This window comes from Sinocyclocheilus grahami, unplaced genomic scaffold, assembly GCF_001515645.1.
Source record: "Sinocyclocheilus grahami isolate Dianchi unplaced genomic scaffold, SAMN03320097.WGS_v1.1 scaffold252.1, whole genome shotgun sequence".
NCBI lineage: Eukaryota > Metazoa > Chordata > Actinopteri > Cypriniformes > Cyprinidae > Sinocyclocheilus > Sinocyclocheilus grahami.
Window position 1 is genome coordinate 71898 of NW_015505431.1, and position 26284 is coordinate 98181.

The following is a 26284-nucleotide window of genomic DNA, read 5'->3' on the forward strand; positions in this document are numbered from 1 at the left end:
TGTAACTTTTATTCTTGCTGTAGTATTGTTGTTGCCGCCATTTTGTGAAAGCAAAACTACTTTGTTTGGTCTTCCAATAGAGGACGATATCCGCTTCGTCATGCCTGGAGCTGATCCGTGCTGGTCGGTGAGGGAATACAACAATTTCGCTGTGGATCACCGGATCAAAAGGATTTGCCACTGATGATTCAAACGCGAGTTTTGAGCAGTGTAGAGTAGTGCTTGTTGTTTTGTCATTTCTCCGATCACAAATGCAGACATGTTTACGCGGCGCGATGCAACGCGTAAAAAGACAGTATAAGTCATTAGAATCCGTAATTATGTCCCCACTGGATGCAATGAATGCCTCGTTTATAATGGGTTTTAATGTTTTTGTCTCGTCGCTCCGGCCGGACAGGGCATCACAGTATGGTGAGGGGCGTAACATTTCCGTCACACGCTTGAGGTATTCGACCAATCACAATGCACTGGATAGCTGGCCAATCACAGCACACCTCGCTTTTCAGACCGATGAGCTTTGTAAAAATCGAGGTGTTTCAGAAAGGTGGGGCATAAAGGAGAAACAATAATGTACAGTATGTGGAAAATAATGTTTTTTTTTTTTACCTTAAACCGCATGAACATTTCATTACACCAAACACACAAAATGTTATTTTTAGCAACATCATATGACCCCTTTAAAGTTTTAAAAACTCTAGTTTTGTGCTACACAGGAGAAAGAGCTATATATAATGTTCTCTAATATTAGATCAGTGGTTCGAAGGTGATTACGACAGAATTTTCATTTGAGGAAGAAACATACCTTTTTTAATTAAAATCCCTCGTGTTTTTGGCATCATTGTCAGACCTAGTCCCTATCCACTTTCAATGTAAACTGAGCTGTGGGTGTTTATTTATTTATTTTTTAAGAACAAACACCGTTTGCGACTATTAAGATGAGTAAATGGCAGAATTCTCATTTTGGTGAGAACCATTCCTTCGAATTAAAGTCCCTGAAGACGTCGTGGCTTATTAAAAAATGAACAATAGCGCCTGCGTGTGCGTTTTTATCGATTCCTCCATAGAAACATGATCTTACGTGTCCTCGTTCCGAGTCTCAGACATCTGCTCTTCATTGGATCCCTCCATTCACTCGCTAAGAATAGTCTGAATCGCTTTATTGTTGCTTCGCCGTAGTTATACGAATAATAAAGGCTTCATCTGAACGTCTCACGCGCCTCCGCGGGATGACTGACAGGAGTGGGCGTGGTCAAGGGGCGGGGCTTCCTGACAGAGCGAACACGCGGTTCCGTGATCGGTGCGCTTCTCCCCCTCGATCCGTGCGGACGCCCACACCTTGTGGTTCATGATTCACGAATCGCAGCGCTTTTAACGCGAAGCGGACCGACGGAACCCGTCACACATCGGCGCCAGCGCTCCCGGAATACGTTCAGCCGCATCTCATACGGGTCATGACGCTGGAGGCGATCCGGTACCGGCCCGGTTCTCTGCAGATCCTCAACCAGCTGCTGCTGCCGCACGAGACCGTGTACGACGAGATCCGCTCGGTGCGGGACGGATATGAGGCCATCAAGAGCATGAAGGTAGGCTACTGCAGGCCCGGTCGACGGATCCTCTTCCCGGTTTCGCTCGCGCACCTCCGGACATCTCAAAGCCGGTGGCGCTCCTTTGTGTCGGATCGGAGCACGGGCTTGCCCTTTTTCTTTGTGCACTCGTGTGCATGTATGATCTGCATAACCTGCGCTTGACATAACGTCCCTGCGCTGCTTTATGTGGTGTAGTTTTAAATAATGCACGCTTGCGTCTTAACCCATTTAATCCCACATTTTTCTCAGGCATGAAAGTATCAAAATGATGTGTCATTAGTAACCCCTTGAAACAATCAATAATTATTTTGGGGGAAAGTGTGCGTTTTATGGTTGGTCAATATTGTGACCGGTGGGATAATGTGTAGGCTATACAGAAATTAAACTATTTCTGCAGTCATCAAAATTCTTATATATCTCAGCCCTGATATTAACCCGTTTTAAACTGTTTCATCACTGTGGTTAGTATTATACATTTAAACCCTTATACAACACTGAATACGTATACTAAGATAAAAAAATATGACCCTGGGCCACAAAACCAGTCATAAGGGTCTATTTTTTTTAAATTGAGATTTATACAAGCAGAATAAGGTGGCGCTCCTTTGTGTCGGATCGGAGCACGGGCTTGCCCTTTTTCTTTGTGCACTCGTGTGCATGTATGATCTGCATAACCTGCGCTTGACATAACGTCCCTGCGCTGCTTTATGTGGTGTAGTTTTAAATAATGCACGCTTGCGTCTTAACCCATTTAATCCCACATTTTTCTCAGGCATGAAAGTATCAAAATGATGTGTCATTAGTAACCCCTTGAAACAATCAATAATTATTTTGGGGGAAAGTGTGCGTTTTATGGTTGGTCAATATTGTGACCGGTGGGATAATGTGTAGGCTATACTGAAATTAAACTATTTCTGCAGTCATCAAAATTCTTATATATCTCAGCCCTGATATTAACCCGTTTTAAACTGTTTCATCACTGTGGTTAGTATTATACATTTAAACCCTTATACAACACTGAATACGTATACTAAGATAAAAAAATATGACCCTGGACCACAAAACCAGTCATAAGGGTCTATTTTTTTTAAATTGAGATTTATACAAGCAGAATAAATCAGATTTCCATTGATGCATGGTTTGTTATGACAGGACAATATTTGGCCGAGATACAACTATTTGAAAATCTGGAATCTGAGGGTGCAAAAAAAATCTAAATATTGAGAATCGTCCAAGTTCTTTGCTATGCATGTTACTAATCAAAAAATTAAGTTTTGATACGGTAGGAAATTTACAAAATATCTTCATGGAACACGATCTTTACTTTAATATTCTAATGATTTTTGACATCAAAGAAAAATCGATAATTTTGACCCATTCTATGTATTTTTGGTTATTGCTACAAATATACATGTGCTGCTTATGACTGCTTTTGTGCTCCAGGCAGGGTCACAAATAGTTATTATCCCACCGGTCACTATTGTGACCATCAAGATGTTTACTCATTCTATGTCCACACTCAACAAAACTGAATATATGTGAATTCATATATTAATACTAGACACATTAAAGATAATGCATACCAAAAATCTTTGTCATATCTTTGTTAACATACTTTACTAGCCTTTTGTTTTGGAGCTTTGCTGCAACCATCATCATCTTCTCATGGTGCAAACAGGAAGTAAACTGCTCTGGTCATGTGACTATTTGCACTAAACATGTGACACGGCACATATTTAATTGAGACCCTTTATTTTTTCCATATTTGCTGAAAATGCACTAAAACAACAGTCAGTAATATTTTTAGAGCTTTATAAATGAAAACCTTCTTTACGGGCACTATTGTGACCGGTGGGATTAAATGAGTTAATTATGCACACGGCCGCTTGGGTAAACAAGTTATTTCCTTAAATATTTGGGAGTGTTAGTTTATGCTTGTAAAAACTTAAAAGTAATGTTCCTAAAGAAGTCAATCGTGTATTAAGGTTAGGGCAACGTTCTGTAATAGCTGGCTGTTCCTGACGCTGATATTACAAGCCAGTCTTAACAGTTTACGCGATCTTGCTCTTGATTTTATTTTATTTATTTTTTGCTGGGAGGCACACGTATCAAAAATGCGCGCGGTAAGAGCATCTACGGTAGTTCACGTTGGCCAAAACACACAAGGAAACACGATGTGGGAAAAATATTGTCGGCAATCTCAGACATTCGTCTTTCGGACGGGATTAGCTTTCTCAGAGGATCACTGAGTTTGCCGAAAAACAGTAGGTCATTTGCTCTGGAATTATTACAGAGCTTGTGTGAGAAAAACACAGACGTGGAAGATTCAAACGGGGTTAAAATCGCAAAGTCCTTTTCTCTAACGCTAGTCCCGTCCGAATAGGGCTTAAATCATAAACATCTTAAAGACATCTAAAAAACGTCTATTTGACATCTGATAGGAAACGTCCTATAGACGTATTGCAGATGTAAGTGCAGACATCAAATAGACGTCTCCGAGATGTACGTGTGCTTGCGTACACATGTTGTGACATCATAAAGGTGTTTCGCAAACCTCGGGTTTTCTTTCTCCAGCTGTTCCAGTCTTGATTAACGTAGTGCATAATTAATGTGTTGGGGCGATAGTTTTCCGGCAGCCGTGTCGGTGCTTCATTAATAGTCCTTACTGCAAATATCTGGCATGAATTATTGATCAATCGGGGATTCAGGGGCTTTGGTCCTGTGCCAGCCGCTGTCACTGTCATGAGACCTTTACTAATGGACGGGAAATGACACTCACTCACGAGCAGTCCTACACCAGTCTCTCTTTACTCTGCATTTGTCCAAGGAAAAAAATTTCTTTGATGGTTCATCACGAGTGGCCCGTGTAATATAGAGCATGATGCTTCCATGCCAGAAATACCAGATCCTGTCAGAAGATGTCTTGTAACAGAACAGTTAGCCAGCAAAACTGTCTAATACCCAAAACCAGTGTTTTGTCTGGAACCCAGAACTGTATTAACAGTCTTCTATCAGCCAACAAGTTGACTGAGGAAAGCCAGAGAAGAGCAGAAGTAGGAGATGAAGTGGTGATGATAAAAAGGAGCAGTTTATTGAATAATCTTAGTTGTGACCAGCACAAATCTGGAAAATTACTGCTTCACAACAACGTCCCGTGACCTTCAAAAACCCTGAAAGTAAAGCATTCTCCTATCTCTTACTAATGAAGACAAACATCCAACCACACATCATAAGACTAAACAACAATGGCAAAAATATCAAAAACAATCATGTAATATAAATGACTAATCAATGGAATGAGTATATAAATGGCTTTAAAATGATTAAATGGAATAATAAAATGATTAAGTGATAAATGATTATGAATGAATCAATATAAAAGAAGGAAAGTAAAACACAACACAAATGTAGGGTTGCTCTCTTGAAACACAGGACACACAGTTTGCGTTTATAAAGAGACATTATGAATGTCAGATATTCCGATTCCGATACGATTATTAAAGGGATAGTTCATCTAAAAATAAATATTGTCTTCATTCCAAACCTGTATGAGTTTCTTTCTTCTGTTGAACGCATAAGATTTAGTCAAAAATAGAAGAATGTTGGTAACCGAAGAGTTGTCAGTAGCCAGTGACCTCCATGCCTTTTTTTTTCCATTCTGTGGAAGTCATTTGGCTACCGTCAACTCTTCGGTCAGCAACATTCTTCAGAATATCATCTTCTGTGCTCAGGAGAAGATGAAACTCAACAACTTGAGGGCGAGTAAATGATGACACAATTCTCCTTTTTTCCCCTTTAAGTCATTATGACGTCATAGTTATTTAATTAGCTCTTAGAACTTTCAGAATGATGTCATAATTGTTCATTGTAACCATAATGGCAGAATTCCGAGTTCTAAAGAACGGTTGACATCATACTTGCCATAACTTCTCATAATCTCTGAACTGTGATTACTCTGGATGACTCCATAATTTCACTGAAACTCTTAAATGGAAATGTCGTTTTCCTTTAAAAGGTTCACTAAATGCAATGAGTGGTACTTTTGTGCATTTATCCCATTGGATTTCCTGGGAATATTTAACATTTTGAATGTAAAATGGGTTTGCAAACAGCATTTTGGCTTCAGCGCACAACTTTTATCTCAGTTGTTAGAGCTGACTGGAAGTGTTCACATTGTGAAAGCCGACTGACATGGATGATTTGTGAGTGTAGCAGGCGTGTGAAATCAAGCTCCTGGTGATGAGAAGCGCTATTCGCTTCTCATGTGACCCTGTGACCCTTCACCCTGCAGGTGCGCGGAGCTCCCGCCATCGCCATCGTGGGCTGCCTGAGCCTGGCGGTGGAGCTGCGGGCGGGCATGGGGGGCAACGACCTTGTGTGCTTCATCAGGGACTCGCTGTGCCACCTGACGTCCGCTCGACCCACGGCGGTCAACATGGGCCGAGCCGCCCGCGAGCTCATGGAGTTCACAGAGAACGAAAGCATGGAGAAGAACACCGGGCGTGTGAAATCAAGCTCCTGGTGATGAGAAGCGCTATTCGCTTCTCATGTGACCCTGTGACCCTTCACCCTGCAGGTGCGCGGAGCTCCCGCCATCGCCATCGTGGGCTGCCTGAGCCTGGCGGTGGAGCTGCGGGCGGGCATGGGGGGCAACGACCTTGTGTGCTTCATCAGGGACTCGCTGTGCCACCTGACGTCCGCTCGATTGAATTTTTTAATTGTTTTATTATAATTTTTTTAAAGTAGTATTTTTTTTAATCTCGTTTTTCATTACGGTGAGCAGATTTTAGAGCGGAATGGATTTGATTTCGAAATATTAAAAAGAAATAATAGAAATATTTTGTTTAAATAAATATTTTAATGGTTTTTATTTTTTCATTTTTAAAGTAGTCTTTAAAATATTTAAAATGATCTACACACCTTTCTACTTTGTGCAGTATCTGTTTAAAGAGCCTTGAAGGAAGTACGCTGGTTATTGTATGTTTCCAAATTTACCGTGTATAAATGTTTATCAGATATTCACTGTGAGAGATAAGTTTAAATCATTAAATGCAATTATATTTAACGACACTTCATTTTCAGCAAAAATTAAAACAAATGATCACAACAGCCTAAATATGAAGTGCTGCATTGATTACACCTCTAACGTGCCTGTCTTTTGGCCACGCCCCTCTGCAGCGTGATTGGCTGGATTGAGGAGATGTTGGAGCGAGACGTGAACGACAACAAAAAAATCGGCAACTACGGCGCGCAGCATATCCTGTCAGGCGTCCCGCGAGACTCGGTCACCATCCTCACACACTGTAACACCGGCAGCCTGGCCACCGCGGGATACGGCACGGCTCTCGGTAAGTCCGCGTGCTTGGCATCACTGCAGAAATTAAAGGATAAGTCCACAATTCCACGATAAAAAGTTCCTGATCATTTACTCACCCCCATGTCATCCAAGATGTTCATGTCTTTCTCTCTTCAGTCGCAAAGAAATTACGTTTTTTGAGGAAAACATTCCAGGATTTTTCTCCATATAGTGGACTTCAATGGTGGCCAACGATTTCAATGTCTAAAATGCAGTTTCAGTGCAGCTTCAAAAGGGATATCAGCCGAGGAATAAAGCCCCGTTTACACCAAGAACGATAACTATAAAGATAACAATATTAATGTCCACACCAGCAAACGATATCATCTGTTTATTCTAAGCGCACGCTCGTCTACCGCTTTAAATTCTCGAGCTCGTTACAGCAGGATGGATTCTGATTGGCTGTCAGTGTTTTATCCTTCATCAGCTGGAGAAAAATCGTTTTGAAAGCGATTCCAACGATATCGTTTTTCTTTGTCTTTATCGTTATAGTTGTGGTGTGGACTCTGCTATTCTTTAATATTGAGAACGATTTGTAGAACTATATCTTTATCGTTATCTTTATCTTTATAGTTACCGTGCTTGGTGTGAACGGGGCTTTGAGGTCTTATCTAGCTAAACGATCTGTCATTTTCTAAAAAAAAAGAATCATATTTATACACTTTTTAACCACAAAAGCTTGGCTTGCTCGAGCTTGAAGCAGCACTGAAACTGTATTCTGGACCTTGAAATCGTTGGCCACCGTTGAAGTCCACTATATGGAGAAAAATCCTGGAATGTTTTCCTCAAAAACCTTCTACTGTAGAGAGAAAAGCTGCGTCCCAAATGACGCACTATGCACTCATACACTATGTACTTATGCACTATGTGCTCAACCATGTGTAGTATGAATTATATAAGGTTATTTTGTCATTCATAATCGGAGTCTGATAGCCCCTCCCCCTTCGGTAGGTATTTAAAGCTGCGACAGTTGAGTGCATGAAGTGTCCAACATTCCACACTTCGTTTTTTCGGTCATTTAAGTGCATCATCCGGGTATTTAAAGTGCACTTTTTCTTTTTGGAATTTTCAGTGTGAACGCACTACTCGCACTATTTATACTACAAAACGTCATAGAATAGTGCATAAGTACGCGATTTGGGACGCACCTAAAGACATGAACAGCTTGGACATGGGGGTGAGTTAAATAATCAGGAAAGTGGACTCATCCTTGATGAGCAACTCTGATAACGACTGTAACTGATCCATGCAGGAGTGGTGCGGTCGCTGCATGCGCTGAGCCGCTTGAAGCGTCTGTACTGCACAGAGACCCGGCCCTACAACCAGGGCGCCCGGCTGACGGCGTACGAGTCCGTGGCGGAGGGGTTCCCGGCCACCCTCATCACAGACAGCATGGCGGCGCTCGCCATGAGGGAGAAGGGCATCACAGGTGACGCATGTGGAGTGCATTCGCTTGAGTGTCGTGACTGTGTCAGGTGTGTCAGATGTTAATGTTCCTGTGCACACACAGCTGTCGTCGTCGGAGCGGACAGGGTTGTTGCCAACGGCGACACGGCCAACAAAGTGGGCACGTATCAGCTGGCCATCGCGGCTAAGCATCACGGGGTACCGTTTTACGTGGCGGCGCCCAGCACGTCCTGCGACCTGAGTCTGGAGAGCGGACGAGACATCGTGATCGAGGAGCGTCCAGCGGAGGAGCTCACCAGCATCAATGGAGTTCCTGTAGCCGCTCCCGGTAAGTCAAGTGGACACTGCCAATTAATATATTTCACACAAACAATGGCACAAATTTAGATCCAAAGCACTCTAGTTTTAAAATTAGAACTATTGAAATAAATAAAAAATTAATAAATATTACGCAGATGAAAAACAACATGCAACATTTCAAATTTTTTTGTCAAGTTTTTAATTTGAAGCACTAAAATTACAGACTGGAAATAAATAAAAGCTAAATTAAAACTGAAATAAAATCAATTAAACCTAATTAGTAATATTTAAAAAAAAACTAATTAAAGAACAAAGTTACTGAGTATTAGAATCTAATTAAAAAGAAAACTACAAATATAAAAATAACAATAATTCAACCACAATCAGCTTGTAACACTCCAAAGAGAAAGGAAAACTTGAAATCGCATTATATGACCCCTTTAATAAAAAGTATAATAGTATATAACTAAAACTAAACTAACACCATTTTACCTGTTGATATACTGCAATAAAAAGAAATCACTGAATTTGCCTTTAGTTTGCGAAGATTCTGCATAGAAAGATGATTAAAGTTTCATTTTCGACACTTATTAGCAATTCTTTAATAACTTAATAACGAAAACAAAAATTAATTCATATATTCCACTTTTTACCTGCCTTTAAAGTCACACACACACAAAAAAACTGTGATTGGACATTTTACATGTCAGTCAGATGCAAATATAAAATGCAGAGATAAAACATTTAAACAAATTAATTCTCTTGGGATTTTTTTGTGAAGTTCAGCATGCTTCCTTTAAATATATTTTTTAAATAAATATACGTCGGCGCCCATAGCCTTGTGGTTAGTGCGCCGATCCTGCTCCCTTCTCTCCTCCCAGTGCTTTCCTGTCAGCTCTCTACTGTCGTAGAAAAGGCGTAAAAAAATAAATAAATATACACGCATTCAGAGGTTTAGGGTTGGTATGATTTTTCAAGTGACCGTGAAGACATTTATGATGTTTTCAAATAAATGCTATTCTTTTGAACTTTCTATTCATCAAAGAATAGAGAAAAGAAAAATATATCACTGTTTCCACAAACATATGAAGCGACACAACTGTTTTCAACATTGATAATAATCAGAAATGTTTCTTGAGCAGTAAATCGGCATATTAGAGTGATTTCTGAAGGATCATGTGACACAAGACTGGAGTAAAGATGATAAATTCAGTTTACATCACAGGAATAAATTACATTTTACAATATAATAACATGCAAAACACATTTTTTAAATTGTAGTATTTCACAATATTACTGTATTTTGTAATAATAAATTAAATTTTAACATATATTAACATTGAAAACAGTGGATTCAACTTGTAATAATATTTCACAATATTACAGTTTTACTGTATTTTTCATTAAATAAATGCAGCCTTGGTGAGCAGAAGAGAACATCTTACCAGTGCTAAACTTTTGAATGAGGGTGTAAGTGTATTAAATGTGCTATTGCTATTGTGTTCATGTATAGTAAATGGCTATTTGCGTTTTTTTTTAATGTTCAAAGCAGCAGGGTTTTTTTGTTGTTGTTGAAGAAGGGGTGAGAAAAGCAGAAAAAGCTGATTAGTGTGAGTGTGTGAGCGCAGGGTTTAAGTGAGCTTTGAAACAGAGCGGAGCTGCTTTTAATTAAACGGTTCTGATATGAGGGAGGAATGATCCTCCGCACATGTGAAAACAGAAGAGAGAGAGAGAGAGAGTCAGAATCATCAGATTAATTAAAGCTGCAGCGTTTAATAGCTGCCGGCGTCTCGAGGGGAGAGACAGATTACTGCACTACTCTCATGAAGACTGCCTCACAACAGACAAGACCGGGAGATTGAGCCGGGAACGCTGGTCCCAGATCAGCATCCCAATCAATTCATCTCAGCAAATTAACTTGTTATCTTACTGGAACTGTTACACGTCTGTTATATCTGAAGAGAAACAGCATGAATTATATGAGCTAAATTGCTGTCTTTGGAGAAATGTAGCATTGGTCAGCATTGGATCCTCTGCAGTGAATGGGTGCCGTCAGAATGAGAGTCCAAACAGCTGATAAAAACATCACAGTAATCCACAAGTAATCCACACCACTCCAGCCCATCAGTTAATGTCTTGTGAAGCAATAAACTGCAAGTTTGTAAGAAACAAATCCATCATTAAAGGGCACCTATTATGCTCCTTTTTAAAAGATGAAATATAAGTCTCAGGTGTCCCCAGAATGTGAAGTTTCAGCTCAAAATACCCCCGCAGATCATTTATTATATCATTTTGAAAATGCCTATTTTGAGTGGAAGCAGGAACGCGCTGTTTTCGTGCATGTCTCTTTAAATGCAAATGAGCTGCTGCTGCTCCCCACCCCCTTTTCCAAAACTGGGCTGTGCCTTTACAGCTCGTTCCTCAGATTATCTGATAAAAAACATCTATTTGGCTTGGATTATCATGTCTATCGCGCTGAAATCATGCGTTTTAACCCACATTAGTTTAAACTTCTGATATACGGTTTCCTGAGCGCACACAACTGAAGTGAACGCACCGACACAGCTGTCACAGCATGTGAGTACTAAACTCTTTCATGTCTTATTGCGCTTAAACTGTCAAATACAAGTTTGTTAAATACACACATGAGGTTATGTCTGTGAAGGTGAACAGCTGGGATAGAAATCGCATGTCTATATTAGATCTGTGTATTAAGGGACAGCAGTGTAATATACCGTAGCTACTGCTGTCTATGCTGATAATATGACCCCAAAATATCTATAGCTTTAAGATATTTCTTACTTGAATGCTGCTTTTAAATGCTCTAGCGTGAAGATAAACATGGCAAATTGTGTGCGGCTCACTCAGGGCGGGTCTCTGCTAATACGGCAGTGTCCGTCAACAATCGTGGGCGGAGCTTGTCAAATGTGACATCACATTTTACGGATTTGGAGAACGGCTTGTTCTAAAACACTGCTTATGATTTATGGGGATTTTAAAAAAGCAGTGGGAGGATTTTTATCATTATATGGTGGTTGTGTACACACACTGCCAACACACATTTATGTTCAAACAACATGTAAAAGTTAATTTTGTATAATAGGTGCCCTTTAATGCATTTTAACTTTAAACTGTCACTTCTGTCCAAAATATCAATCCATAACACTGACTAGTCGATTATGAAAAGTGGTAGTTTACACATTGCTAATTAGTATTAAGTGAATTTTAAATACTGAAATAACTTCAAATAAACTAAAACTATTAAATAAAAATTAATAAACCTCATATGTGACCCTGCAGCACAAAAGCAGGCTTAAGTCGCTGGGGGATATTTGTAGCAATAGCCAACAATACATTGTATGGGTCACAATTATAGATTTTTCTTTTATGCCAAAAATCATTAGGATATTAAGTAAAGATCATGTTCCATGAAGATATTTTGTAAATTTCCTTCCGTAAATATATAAAAACTTAATTTTTGATTAGTAATATGCATTGCTAAGAACTTCATTTGGACAACTTTAAAGATGATTTTCTCAATATTTACATTTTGTTGCACCCTCAGATTCCAGATTTTCAAATAGTTGTATCTCGGCCAAATATTGTCCTATCCTAACAAACCATACATCAGTGGAAAGCTTATTTAGTCAGAAATTGTGAAATGTCTCAGAAATGTCTGGTTTTGTGGTCCAGGGTCACATATAGCCATTTATAAAACAGATAGTTACGGTCCTTGATTCTGATTGGCTGAGCCGCGTTCGAAGCTGTTGTAAATTACTGTACAAACACACACCTTTGTTTACTTCTGTGTGTTTCTCGGCATCCACTTTGTTGGAACCACAACTGTTTCTGAGGAACTACATTGTTTGGTGGAAGAATACTGTTTTTATTAATATCATTACACTTTATTTGCTCTGTTTTATTCTGTGAAACCTTACTACGTATATGGAATAACCGTTTTATAAAAGCAATAAGCCCCGTGAAGCCGTGGTTTACAGTGAATCTATAACAGCTAAGGGGGTTTTAGGCATGACGCGAACAACGTCCCTTAGCTGTTATAAATTCACTGTAAACCACGGCTTCATGGGGCTTATTGCTTTAATTACTAGAAGAAAAACTAAAACTAATAAAAATGACAAAAAAACTCCTAAAACATAAATAAATTCAAAGTGCACACAGAAAATCTCACAATCAAATCTAATTCAAAGTATTAATATTAAATATGATCGTTCTGTGGGTTGTGTTGCAGGGATCGATGTGTGGAACCCGGCGTTTGACGTCACTCCTCACCAGCTGATCACGGGCGGCATCATCACCGAGCTCGGCGTGTTCCTGCCGTCTGAACTGCAGGCCGCTCTGACGGGGAGACTCACGGCTCTGTAGGGCACTCGCCCGCCTCATGTTTTCACCTCACTGCAGTGGAAGTTGCACCTTTACTTACACACACACAAGCGTCGGCACCGAGGTGTAAACAAGGTATACTAGGCACGTTCGATTCAATTCAACACTTACGACGTGGAATAACACCATGTGACACACACTTGTACAACCCAGGGATGCTTGTAAACACACACACAAACACACACACACACACACAAGTACATTCTCCTTCTCTCTGTGTGTACAGCTCATGTCACGTCATCTCATGTCTTGTTCCTTTTTCCACTCATTTCTTCCCCTCTATCTGGCTCAGCTCCAGCTTTTAACAGGAAGTGTTTCACAGAGGTGGTAAACAGTGTAGAACTTTCAGAGTATTTCAAAATAAAAGTCATACGATGAATACGGGTCAACTGATGTCCTTTAAGGGGGAACCTCATGAAAACTGTCCGGGTCGTATTTCACCCCAAAATCAAATGGAAAAGTAAGAAATTACATTTTTTAGAAAGTAAACAAAGCCTATTTTAGAACTATTAAGAAAGATGTTGCGTTGTGATTTTAATGACACTTAAATATTTTTTAAATCCCCCCATGTTCTCAGTAATGTAATACAGAAAAAAAATTCTATTTAACTAAATTTTAGATTTAAAATATTGTATAATATTACACAATATTGTGTTGTATTACTGTAATATTGTAAAAGATAATACTATATTACAGTAATGAGAATCCTAATAAAGATATTTTAAAAATGACAGAATTTTCATTTTTGGGTGAACTATCCCTTTAAGTGTCTTTATGATCCTCAAATGTTTTTGCAAAACTTAATGGAAAATGTAATGCAATTTATTTTGGTTTTGAGGTGAAGTGTTTTCATGAGACTTTCCCTTACAGGTCCGACTGTTTATTAACTATAATAATAGATATATGTTAATATAAGCCCATTTTAGATAAGGGCTGTTCTTTATTCTACATATACACGATTTATGCCGATCTGAGTGCCAGTCCTTGTACAGGCCGTGCCAGCTGAATAAACTGTCTCATGTAACAAAATCAAAATGTTATATTAACATTAACATTAAGAGAGATTTGAAGCCTGCAATCGAGCAAATAAAACAAATAGAGAGTATGAGCATTCATATGCAGATGATCTTTAGCCTTATTTGAGTAAATACAGTATGTTAGAACAAAGTCATTTAGACCAGAATAGTCAGTCTACCTAAAACGAACAATTACCGGTCAGTGATTTGAACGTCAAGGTTTCAGGTTTATCTCGAGCTCTATGGACCGGCAAAATGTGGTACAAATCCAAATTATTTTCACGTACAACCACAGATGCTGGAGTTAAACCTGTGATAATTTAGGCAGATGTATTTGATCAAGGTGTGGAAAAATGGTGCTATGGAGCTAGATGTTAGACAATACCTCAGAAGAGATCCCAGACTCCTCTAGTACTTCCACTCTATTTTTTATCATAGTTCTGTATTGTATTTATTCACACGATCACACACGATCGGGGATCAGCGTCACGAGTTGGTCCGGGCTTGCGCTCCGTGATACCGAATGTAACGAGGCGCGAGATCCTCACTGCCTTACGAGACCAGCAAAAACACCCCGCCCACTGATGTCTGATTGGCTGAATGAGACGGAGCCACGCCCACCTCTGAGAACGGTGTCGCTACTAACGGCTTTCTGAAATCATTTCAAATAACAATGTATGATTTTTATCATAGTCCAGTTTTTCACGGTCGGAGAATCAGTGTCACATTAATAAACCTTAGTCAGGGTAACGTCATATTTAATTTCTGACAGAAATTAAAATGAGGCTGGACAGAATTACAGCGCGTTCAATGGATTGAACTGTTGTTTGAAAGCATAGCTAATGAAACGTCTTTATGAATAAAACTCTCAGAAGACGAAAACTGCATAAAACAGCCTTGAAGGCTGAGAGTTGACGAAAAATGACGACCTTTATACCGTGTGTGCCACGACAGTACAGCCTCATTTTTAATCCGCGTTAAATTCAAAATGGCGTCTATCCTGATTAAAGGCCTGTCCACACTAAAGCCCCGTTCACACCAAGAACGATAAAGATAACGATATTAGCGTCCACACCAGCAAACGATATCGTCTGTTTATTCTAAGCGCACATGCGTCTGTCGCTTTAAATTCTCGAGCTCGTTACAGCAGGATGGATTCTGATTGGCTGTCAATGTTTTTATCGTTCATCAGCTGGAGAAAAATAGTTTTGAAAGTGATCACAACGATATCGTTCCTCTGTATCGTTATAGTTGTGGTGTGGACTCAGCTATTCTTTAATATTTAGAACGATTTTTAGAACCATATCTTTATCGTTATCTTTGTAGTTATCGTGCTTGGTGTGAACGAGCCTTAAGAACGATAACTATAAAGATATAGCTCTCAATATCGTGAGAAAATCGTTCTCAATATTAAAGAATAGCATAGTTCACACCACAACTATAACGATAAAGGCACAGAGAAACGATATCGTTGCAATCACTTTCAAAACGATTTTTCTCCAGCTGATGAATGATTAAAAACATTGACAGCCAATCAGAATCAATCCTGCGAATTTAAAGCGGCAGACGAGTGTGCGCTTCATAGTTATTGTTCTTGGTGTGAACGTGCCTTATGGTCTATTTAGATAACTTTGGATCACACGGCATTGAATGCGCATTTATTTTTACGGTTTCATCTGTTTAAATCGAAAAATGTAGCATCGATACACTTAAGAGCAGCTGTAAATGTGTTAGTCTAATTTTTTTTATCCAAATTCTCACATAATACAGCTCAAAACAAAATTTGTTTTATTTTTTTGCCAATTTATTATCGTTGATTATTTGAAGACTATGAATGGGAAATATGGAAGGATTCATTATAAAGACAAATGTAGCATAACTCGAGGTCATCCGTGTGGATTTGTAGTGCAATTTGTAGGTACAAAGTTTAGTTTTTACATCACATCGATTATTTTTCATTTTTATATTTACTTAAACTGTGTGAGCTGATGATTTGTTTTATGTATATCTATACATTGTATATCCATGAATTGTGAGTATTGGTGATGAAACTGCTGTTTGAGAGGCCCTCTATAGACGGGGCACGCCACTCGACAACCAGAGGCTAAATCTACAGTATAAGCAATGAAATTCCTCCCGTTTAGATCATTTAAAGACTCAAAGCTTTGGAGCGCTTGACATGCACGGCCTGGCTCTTGTAGAAACTGTGAATCAAGCAGTTAGCTGTGGTAGTCTAATAAATGAGCTCGTATGTTTTCCAAATGTGATTTAGTGAGATGAGAGGAAACTCTGGTGCCAAAACGACAATGTGACTGTGTCTTTGGTGACTGTGATCAGTGGGAAGCGTGACGGTGGACGGATGTCCGTCTGAGAGGACCTCTTTGTGTTTCTGTTTGTTCTCGTTCTTCTAATTGATCATCACAGCTGGGTTTGATTTTGTATTCTGTGGAAGTAGTTGGAGAAAAAACTATTACACTGGATGTTTTTTTATACATATGAATATAATATACAACGTACATAAATTAAGAGATGTCTGTTACACATCAGAACAATAAACAGAGAGAACCAATACTGTTGTGTTTGTGGTCGTTTCTTGTGTAATTATTGACCAGTGAGATGCTAACAAGGAGACCCAATATCAAAGCAGTCATCTCATGAGTAATCAAATAGTCCTTTCTCTTTTCAAATTTGATTGTACTATTAAAACATGTATCGTTCAGAACTTTCCGGTTCCCCTGAGTCCTAAAGTTAACAGTTAAAACCAAAAGTTTCCGTTGTCAAGATACTAAACTTTTGAACCGGATGATTATTTTGTTTAAATATCATATTTTTCATTTAGTACTGCCCTTCATACTTGCACTTATTATGTCTTTGTGGGCCAAAATAAATATAATTTACATCTTCAAATTCAAAATGTTTTCACTGCCCAGCTCTTAAAGGGATAGTTCACCCAAAAATGAAAATGTGATGTTTATCTGCTTACCCCCAGGGCATCTAAGATGTAGGTGACTTTGTTTCTTCAGTAGAACACATTTGATGATTTTTAAGTCCAGCCATTATCAGTCGTATAATGCAATGCAATGGTAACAAAATCTATGAGAGTAAAATAAACATGCACAGACAAATCCAAATTAAACCCTGCGGCTCGTGACGACACATTGATGTCCTAAGACACTAAACGATCGGTTTGTGCCAGAAACCGAACAGTATTTATATCATTTTTTACCTCTAATACACCACTATGTCCAACTGTCTTTGAGTGCGCGCACGGCATCCGGTGCGTGAGGTGTGTACGCGCTCTGGCATAGTTTACGTTAATGGGTGTGTTGATATCCAGCCGAAGAGCAATCAACCATAACTTCAGGCGAGCAGGCTCAGAAGTTGGGAATACGAGGAAAGTCACCACTCCCGAATGAGTTCGCGTGAGAGAACGTAATCTTTTAGTTTTAAGTCGGTTTGAACAATCCGGATTAGCGCAAGTAAATACCATTTTGATTAGCCATCATACCTACAATGTTTGTGCACTGTGTAAACAATGAGTGACGTATACGTGCAAGAGATCACTTCCGGCGCTTGTGGAAACTACGCCAGAGCGCGTACACACCTCACGCACCGGATGCAGTGCGCTCGCCCAAAGACAGTTGGACATAGTGGTCTATTAGAGGTAAAAAATTATATAAATACTGTTTGGTTTCTCGCACAAACCGATAGTTTCGTGTCTTAGGACATCAATGTGTCGTCACGAGCCGCAGGGTTTAATTTGGATTTGTCTGCATGTTTTTTTTACTCTCATAGATTTTGTTACCATTGCCATGCATTATACGACTGACAGACTGCAATGGCTGGAGTTAAAAATCATCATACGTGTTCTACTGAAGAAACAAAGTCACCTACATCTTGGATGCCCCGGGGGTAAGCAGATAAACATCACATTTTCATTTTTGGGTGAACTGTCCCTTTAATGCATCAAGTTCCTTCTGGAGCATCGGTGAATGCTTTAACCTTTTGTAATAGTTGTGTATGAGTCCATCAGTTGTCGTCAGTGTGAAGTTGGATCTCAAAGTCATACAGTCACTGCTGGAAAAGGTTCAAATATAAAAAAGATGCTGGAAAATCAAAGACCTGGAGGATTTTTCTGAGGAACAGTGGGCAGTTAAACACAGTATTGCGAATCAAGCATATGTACATTTTGAAAGGGGTCGTTGTTCAAATTCAGCTATTATTTTGTGTTGTGGACTATATGTAAACATCTTTTACATAAAATATCGTTTTCAGGACGGCTAAATAATTTTAATAATTTTATTTAAAAAATTAAATCTAATAAATAACATTTGGCAGATTCTTCAACTGTATGTGTGTGTATACAGTGCTGGCTAGTAACATGTAATCTGGATTACATAATCAGATTAAGTACTTGTAATTAGATTATATTAGATTTTAAAATAATCGTAATCAGACAACAGTTACTTTTTTTTACTGATTACGTAATTACATAATATTCACACAACAGAAATAAATCATTCATAATTTATTGAATCTCCCTATTTTTATTCCTTTTTCATCTTTAATAACAACGAATGGAACTAATTTGCTTTCTCTTTTCTATTTTTTGTCGATACGGTATTTTTATATCGATATGGTACAAGATTATCTTATTTAACTCAATGTTATAAACGACTTAGGTTAAAAGCAATGCAATCAAAAAGTAGTCAGATTATATTACTTCAAATGTGTAGCAATGTAATGGATTACGATAGTAACTACAATTTTTGTCATGTAATTTGGAATCGGTAATGGACTACAATTAGTATCTACCCAGCACTATGCCAATGAAAAAAAAAACTGAAAAACGTTTGGGACATTCCAGTTAAAGTTTCACATTTTTGTTTTTATGAGTTACGTATTAAAAAAAAAAAAAAAAAAGACCATAGACTCTGATGACCTCGCGACGGCCCGACGTAATGACGTCACCCGCCCTTCAGCCAATCAGCGCTCGAGCTCTGCAGCACTTCCTCGAGGCCGCGTAACCAAGCGGGAGCAGCGCGAGCGGGTCGGAAGTCTCATTCCGAGAGGGAAAAAAACAAATAAAACAATAAAGCAACAACAAATAAACACTGTCAAAGTTTTGCGAATATGGACCACCACACAAAATACTGAACTGCGGATTGATAAAGCAGCGCGAGGACTGATAAATAAGCGCGCTTATGGCGGATTGAGGAAGAGTTAGCCGCTGCTGCTAACGCTCCACACTAGCTCCCTGATTCATGATTGACTGATTTCAGCGGCATTTCAGCGATAAACTGCGCTTTCTGGAGCATCTGGAAGTCAGAAGTGTGCGCGGTGTTAGTAGAGAGCGTGTTAGTGAGTTACAGGAGGCGGGTGTGTTGTTTTCGGCGGCCGCCGGGCTTGAGGCCTGCTCTGTGAGGAGCTAGCTGAACAGCTCAGCTCACTGGGTTTAACGCACCAGGCAGGTATATTCACAGGTGTAACGTTAGACAGGTGAGCAGGTGAAGATGTCGGCCCAGGCGCAGATGAGAGCCATGCTGGACCAGCTCATGGGCACTGGCAGAGATGGTGAGTGTTTCTTTCATTCCCGGCGAATCGAAAGTAAACCATGCGTTTGACTCAGTCAGAGCGTCGTTGCTTTATTTGTTGTTTTATACTCTATATATTGGTTCTCCCTTGATCTGTTCGACAGACCTGTTCAGAAGCCACGGGTTTATGTGATTCATGGCTCTCGTGATTTGGTTGCATCGTTTAAAAGCACTGAATTGAGTGATTTGATTGACGGGAATCGCGTCAGATTGATGTTTCCAATGATTGTGTCGCCATAATTTTATTATTAGTGCTGTTCTCACTTTTCGATTGGTCCATTTCATGATTCTAACCACTCTGTCGGTATAATTAAACATCATAAATCTTAGGCTTTGGTTGGAATAATTTCATATCAGTCAATTATTTCGTGGGATTCGTGATTTTTATGATTTATTTGCCATGAAAGGAATCACAAGTCACATGATTTGGTTGAATTTCATTGTTTTAATTTTTGACATGAATTTGTCAAAATGTAATACATTCAACATAATTTAGATTTTTATGATTTGGTTGTCATGGCTCTTTTTTTTTTTTGATTGACTTAATTTGGTAAACATCATTATTAGTTCTCATGATTTCATCGACTGAATTTGATGGAAAATCATACATTTTATGATTTAATGTCTGTTAGATGAGAATCAAATTGTTAATGATCAATTAGTCCTATTCATTTATGAAAAATTCTAAAAAGAAAGACTTGATAAGAATCATGATTTTGTATATATATATAATTTGATATTTTGTCGATTTTGACTTATTCTACTTTTTTGGCATGATTTGATAAAAACTATTTTGATGGACATGGTGTCATAAGTTTGATTTTCATGATTTCATTGGCATGGGATTAATTTTATCCCTTTTTTTTAATGACATGATTTGTAAACGTCTTTTGATTGGTGTGGTTTCTGTGTTTTCATGAATTTTCATTGAATTTAAAAAATGTCATGACTTGAGTTGATAAACTCCTATGGCTTTGCCTGAGATTATTTTATAAATGTCATAAATTCATTGATGTTGATTGATGATATGAGAACCATGAATATGATGATTAATTGTCTTACATAATTCTTACAATCATTAGTCTCATTTTTGATGCAGTTATGTCAAAATTGTAGTTTTATCATCAGTGTCATAATTCTCATGTTTTTTTTTATTGAGAATCATGATTTGTTTTTTATTTGATTGGCGTGTCTCGTTGTGTGGTTGACACGATGAGAATCATGATTTTTGATGCTCATATAATGTGTGGATCTGGTTTCTCGCAGGAGACACGATGAGACAGCGGATCAAGTTCACGGACGAGCGGGTGTGTAAGAGTCATCTGCTGGAGTCGTGTCCACATGACATACTGTCTGGAACCGTAAGTGTCTCATTATCGTTCCTCGCCTCTGTGGGGTTGACTTTACTCATCTAAAACCGGTTTGATAATTGCAGGACTGTATTTATGCTTCGCCACAGTTGCATTATTTGACATTGAAAGGTTGCCTGAGTTTTCTAAACGGTTGTGTTTGTGGTTGTGCAGCGCATGGATCTGGGGGAGTGTGTGAAGATTCACGATCTCGCTTTGAGAGCAGATTATGAGATCGCATCTAAACAGCAGGAGTATTTCTTTGAGCTGGATGTGCGTATGAACCCTTTACATTCATGCATTTGACTGTATGTGCTTATAAATGGCTGATCGTGCCGCGTCTCCTCAGGCCACAGAGCACCTGCAGTCTTTCATCGCAGACTGTGACCGAAGAACCGAACTGGCCAAAAAACGGCTGGCTGAAACGCAGGAAGAGATCAGCGCTGAAGTGGCTGCCAAGGTAAAACCTGACGATCTGCGCTGGGGAATCCCTGAACGATCTCTGCAACACGAGATTTCACTTGCACATCATTTTCATATTGAAGTTTCACACACCTGCTTTTTGTGCACAGACCAGCGACTAGCGAGTCATGGTCCACAGCTCTGATATAAACTGACTTTTTATGAAGAAAAAGGAGGATGGGCCCTTCAATGTGTCCTGTTCCAACTTCCTGTTTCGATAGGAAGTACATGCAAACAGAAAAGAAAACCACTCAATTTATTTTCTTTTTAAAGAGACCATATCCTACAGAATTAGAATTTTAAGTTTATATTTCAAAGTTTTAACTAAGTCTAAAGCTAAAATGTAAACGTAGAATTCTGAGGAAAAAAATGTCTTAATTGTGGAATATAAGCATAGAGTTCTGAGAAAAGTCAGAATTGTGAAGTGTAACCTCCAAATTATGAGAACCATAGTCCAAATTGTGAGATGTAAACAGAATTCTAAGGAAAAAGTCTGAATTGCAAGATAAGTCAGAATTCTAAAAGGGGAAAAAGTGTCAGTTGCGAGATGTAACAAAAAAAAGTTTGATTTGAGTTCAGAATTCATGAATTCAGAGAAAATAAGTCTGAATTGTGAAGTGTAAACTCTTTGAGTTCTGGGGGGAAAAAATCTGAATTATGAGAGTAAACGCAGAATTCTAAGACAAAAGTCAGAGTTGTGAGATGTAAACTCTGAGGTATGAACTAGAGACCTGCGCTCCCGCGGGAGTACCGTGGGACTCAACGCAACAGGGTGCGGAGCGGGACAACTTTTGATGGGCGGGTGCGGGTGGAAAGAGACTCGTGTGTATGCGGGAGAATAAAATGATTTGCGGGACTCCCGCAAAATAGAAATGATCTAAACATAAAGTGTCTAAAACATATAAATTGTTATTGATCTGTTGCACAAAAAGAACAACTAATATTAACATTAAAATGATTGACATGCGCAAGCTAGGCATAGTTTCTATTTATAAAGGGTTGCGCAATGTAGCCAATCACTGACTCACCTGTTGATTTCTGGAACGCAATGGCCAACCAGAGGTGATTGTGAAAGATTCATTGTGCATACATTTATTGTGTTATAACAGAGCTTTATGAGATCGCGATTAACTGAGATGTCAGCTTTTAGTGATAATAAAGGAAGCGCTGCTCGCATTCTGCCATGCCAAACCATGCACGCAGCAACCCATGCTTGCTTTTCTGTTAAAAATAACAGTGGTTTGAGGTTGCCTGAGTTTTCTAAACGGTTGTGTTTGTGGTTGTGCAGCGCATGGATCTGGGGGAGTGTGTGAAGATTCACGATCTCGCTTTGAGAGCAGATTATGAGATCGCATCTAAACAGCAGGAGTATTTCTTTGAGCTGGATGTGCGTATGAACCCTTTACATTCATGCATTTGACTGTATGTGCTTATAAATGGCTGATCGTGCCGCGTCTCCTCAGGCCACAGAGCACCTGCAGTCTTTCATCGCAGACTGTGACCGAAGAACCGAACTGGCCAAAAAACGGCTGGCTGAAACGCAGGAAGAGATCAGCGCTGAAGTGGCTGCCAAGGTAAAACCTGACGATCTGCGCTGGGGAATCCCTGAACGATCTCTGCAACACGAGATTTCACTTGCACATCATTTTCATATTGAAGTTTCACACACCTGCTTTTTGTGCACAGACCAGCGACTAGCGAGTCATGGTCCACAGCTCTGATATAAACTGACTTTTTATGAAGAAAAAGGAGGATGGGCCCTTCAATGTGTCCTGTTCCAACTTCCTGTTTCGATAGGAAGTACATGCAAACAGAAAAGAAAACCACTCAATTTATTTTCTTTTTAAAGAGACCATATCCTACAGAACCTTGTTTCCACCACAGAATAAAAAGGATGATCGCAAAATTCCACAGTTTTGATATAAGTTTATATCTCACAATTTTTCGTTAACGGCTCACAATTCTGCTGTTTTTCTTTTAGAATTTTAAGTTTATATTTCAAAGTTTTAACTAAGTCTAAAGCTAAAATGTAAACGTAGAATTCTGAGGAAAAAAATGTCTTAATTGTGGAATATAAGCATAGAGTTCTGAGAAAAGTCAGAATTGTGAAGTGTAACCTCCAAATTATGAGAACCATAGTCCAAATTGTGAGATGTAAACAGAATTCTAAGGAAAAAGTCTGAATTGCAAGATAAGTCAGAATTCTAAAAGGGGAAAAAGTGTGAGTTGCGAGATGTAACAAAAAAAAGTTTGATTTGAGTTCAGAATTCATGAATTCAGAGAAAATAAGTCTGAATTGTGAAGTGTAAACTCTTTGAGTTCTGGGGGGAAAAAATCTGAATTATGAGAGTAAACGCAGAATTCTAAGACAAAAGTCAGAGTTGTGAGATGTAAACTCTGAGGTATGAACTAGAGACCTGCGCTCCCGCGGGAGTACCGTGGGACTCAACGCAACAGGGTGCGGAGCGGGACAACTTTTGATGGGCGGGTGCGGGTGGAAAGAGACTCGTGTGTATGCGGGAGAATAAAATGATTTGCGGGACTCCCGCAAAATAGAAATGATCTAAACATAAAGTGTCTAAAACATATAAATTGTTATTGATCTGTTGCACAAAAAGAACAACTAATATTAACATTAAAATGATTGACATGCGCAAGCTAGGCATAGTTTCTATTTATAAAGGGTTGCGCAATGTAGCCAATCACTGACTCACCTGTTGATTTCTGGAACGCAATGGCCAACCAGAGGTGATTGTGAAAGATTCATTGTGCATACATTTATTGTGTTATAACAGAGCTTTATGAGATCGCGATTAACTGAGATGTCAGCTTTTAGTGATAATAAAGGAAGCGCTGCTCGCATTCTGCCATGCCAAACCATGCACGCAGCAACCCATGCTTGCTTTTCTGTTAAAAATAACAGTGGTTTGTGATTGTGAATGTTGATGCTTAGCCTAAATAACAAATATTTTATCGAGAGTGTTTATGCTGGGATGTTGTGGAGCTGTTACAGAACCATTTCTTGTAAATTAAAAAAAAAAAAAAATCTATATAGATTACTTTTTTTGTGGGCGGGAGCGGGACGAAACTTGAATGTCGCAGGCGGGACCAGATATATTTCTGCAGGCACGGGACAGAATCTTGCGGGACTGAAAAATCCAGTATGGTAATCCAGTAATCTAGTATGAACTCATGATTGTGAGAAGTAAGAATAGTGGCAGAAACAGGCTTCCATAATATCTTGCCATTTGGTAGCTTTTAGTTCTTTTGCCTGAGATAAGTGTATAACATTATTCAAGGTTTTTTTTAGTTTTTTTTTTTCAACCACAAAGAATGTAATTTTTCATGCCCATTTGCCACCCTCTCTGACCTTTGCTCAGGATCTGTCTGTTTTTACAGCTGTGACTCTATAATCTTGATGTGCTCTGATTGGCAGGCGGAGCGTGTGCACGAGCTGAACGAGGAGATCGGGAAGCTGCTGGCGCGAGCGGAGCAGCTGGGCGGTGAGGGGAACGTGGAGGAGGCGCAGCAGGTGCTGGAGAAGATGGAGAAAACACGCACCCTGAAGAAAGAGGCAGAGGTCGGTGTGGGGTCAGAGGTCATGGTGGAAATATCATTGTGGTCCTCAGTTCTAGCTCTAGATCTTAAATCACAAATAAAATTTGATTAGGTATTTTTTGTTGTTTTTGTTTTTTTATTTATTTATCAGGTTACAATAACAACAATACAAAAAAAATCTACAGATTGTGAATGTTGATGCTTAGCCTAAATAACAAATATTTTATCGAGAGTGTTTATGCTGGGATGTTGTGGAGCTGTTACAGAACCATTTCTTGTAAATTAAAAAAAAAAAAAAATCTATATAGATTACTTTTTTTGTGGGCGGGAGCGGGACGAAACTTGAATGTCGCAGGCGGGACCAGATATATTTCTGCAGGCACGGGACAGAATCTTGCGGGACTGAAAAATCCAGTATGGTAATCCAGTAATCTAGTATGAACTCATGATTGTGAGAAGTAAGAATAGTGGCAGAAACAGGCTTCCATAATATCTTGCCATTTGGTAGCTTTTAGTTCTTTTGCCTGAGATAAGTGTATAACATTATTCAAGGTTTTTTTTAGTTTTTTTTTTTCAACCACAAAGAATGTAATTTTTCATGCCCATTTGCCACCCTCTCTGACCTTTGCTCAGGATCTGTCTGTTTTTACAGCTGTGACTCTATAATCTTGATGTGCTCTGATTGGCAGGCGGAGCGTGTGCACGAGCTGAACGAGGAGATCGGGAAGCTGCTGGCGCGAGCGGAGCAGCTGGGCGGTGAGGGGAACGTGGAGGAGGCGCAGCAGGTGCTGGAGAAGATGGAGAAAACACGCACCCTGAAGAAAGAGGCAGAGGTCGGTGTGGGGTCAGAGGTCATGGTGGAAATATCATTGTGGTCCTCAGTTCTAGCTCTAGATCTTAAATCACAAATAAAATTTGATTAGGTATTTTTTGTTTTTGTTTTTTATTTATTTATCAGGTTACAATAACAACAATACAAAAAAAATCTACATTAAATAGCATCGGTGTAGACAGATATGAAAACATACATCATCAAATCCGATTTGTTAACAAATTAAAACTGAAGTCAAATGATAGCACATGAATGGTCAGTGAGATAACAATGGATATTAAGTTATATAGGCACGAGTCAAAGGGTTCATACTAGGTCCAAAAACATATTCCAGATCTCTAAGAAGATGTGGCTGTATGTTAAATATTCCATGTGCTGTGTGTCGTTTATGATATTCTCAGATAATCGATTAGATGTGTTTTT

The 26284-nt window shown here is 39.1% G+C and overlaps 2 protein-coding genes across 2 annotated transcripts in view; both read left to right on the forward strand.

Moving 5' to 3' along the window:
- Positions 1-1279: 1279 nt before the first annotated feature.
- Positions 1280-13614, forward strand: LOC107598470 (methylthioribose-1-phosphate isomerase-like). The gene is made up of 6 exons (XM_016289812.1): positions 1280-1583; positions 5878-6107; positions 6765-6934; positions 8195-8371; positions 8453-8677; positions 12899-13614. Exons 1-6 carry the CDS (start codon positions 1452-1454, stop codon positions 13030-13032), a joined length of 1068 nt encoding a protein of 355 aa, XP_016145298.1. The 5' UTR covers positions 1280-1451; the 3' UTR covers positions 13033-13614.
- Positions 13615-19034: 5420 nt separating this feature from the next.
- The window catches only part of LOC107598467 (putative RNA-binding protein Luc7-like 2), a 7844-nt gene continuing 594 nt past the window's right edge, over positions 19035-26284 (forward strand). The window contains exons 1-5 of the mRNA XM_016289810.1: positions 19035-19640; positions 20927-21021; positions 21184-21282; positions 21359-21469; positions 24908-25051. Coding sequence (XP_016145296.1) covers positions 19580-19640; positions 20927-21021; positions 21184-21282; positions 21359-21469; positions 24908-25051 — 510 coding nt within the window. The 5' untranslated portion in view covers positions 19035-19579. The remainder of the gene's footprint in view (positions 19641-20926; positions 21022-21183; positions 21283-21358; positions 21470-24907; positions 25052-26284) is intronic.

Coding starts and splice junctions, on each gene's coding strand:
- LOC107598470 (XM_016289812.1), top strand. CDS start 1,452: ATGACGCTGGAGGCGATCCGGTACCGGCCCGGTTCTCTGCAGATCCTC. Junction 1,584..5,877: donor AGGCCATCAAGAGCATGAAG/GTAGGCTACTGC, acceptor TTCACCCTGCAG/GTGCGCGGAGCTCCCGCCAT. Junction 6,935..8,194: donor GGGATACGGCACGGCTCTCG/GTAAGTCCGCGT, acceptor TGATCCATGCAG/GAGTGGTGCGGTCGCTGCAT.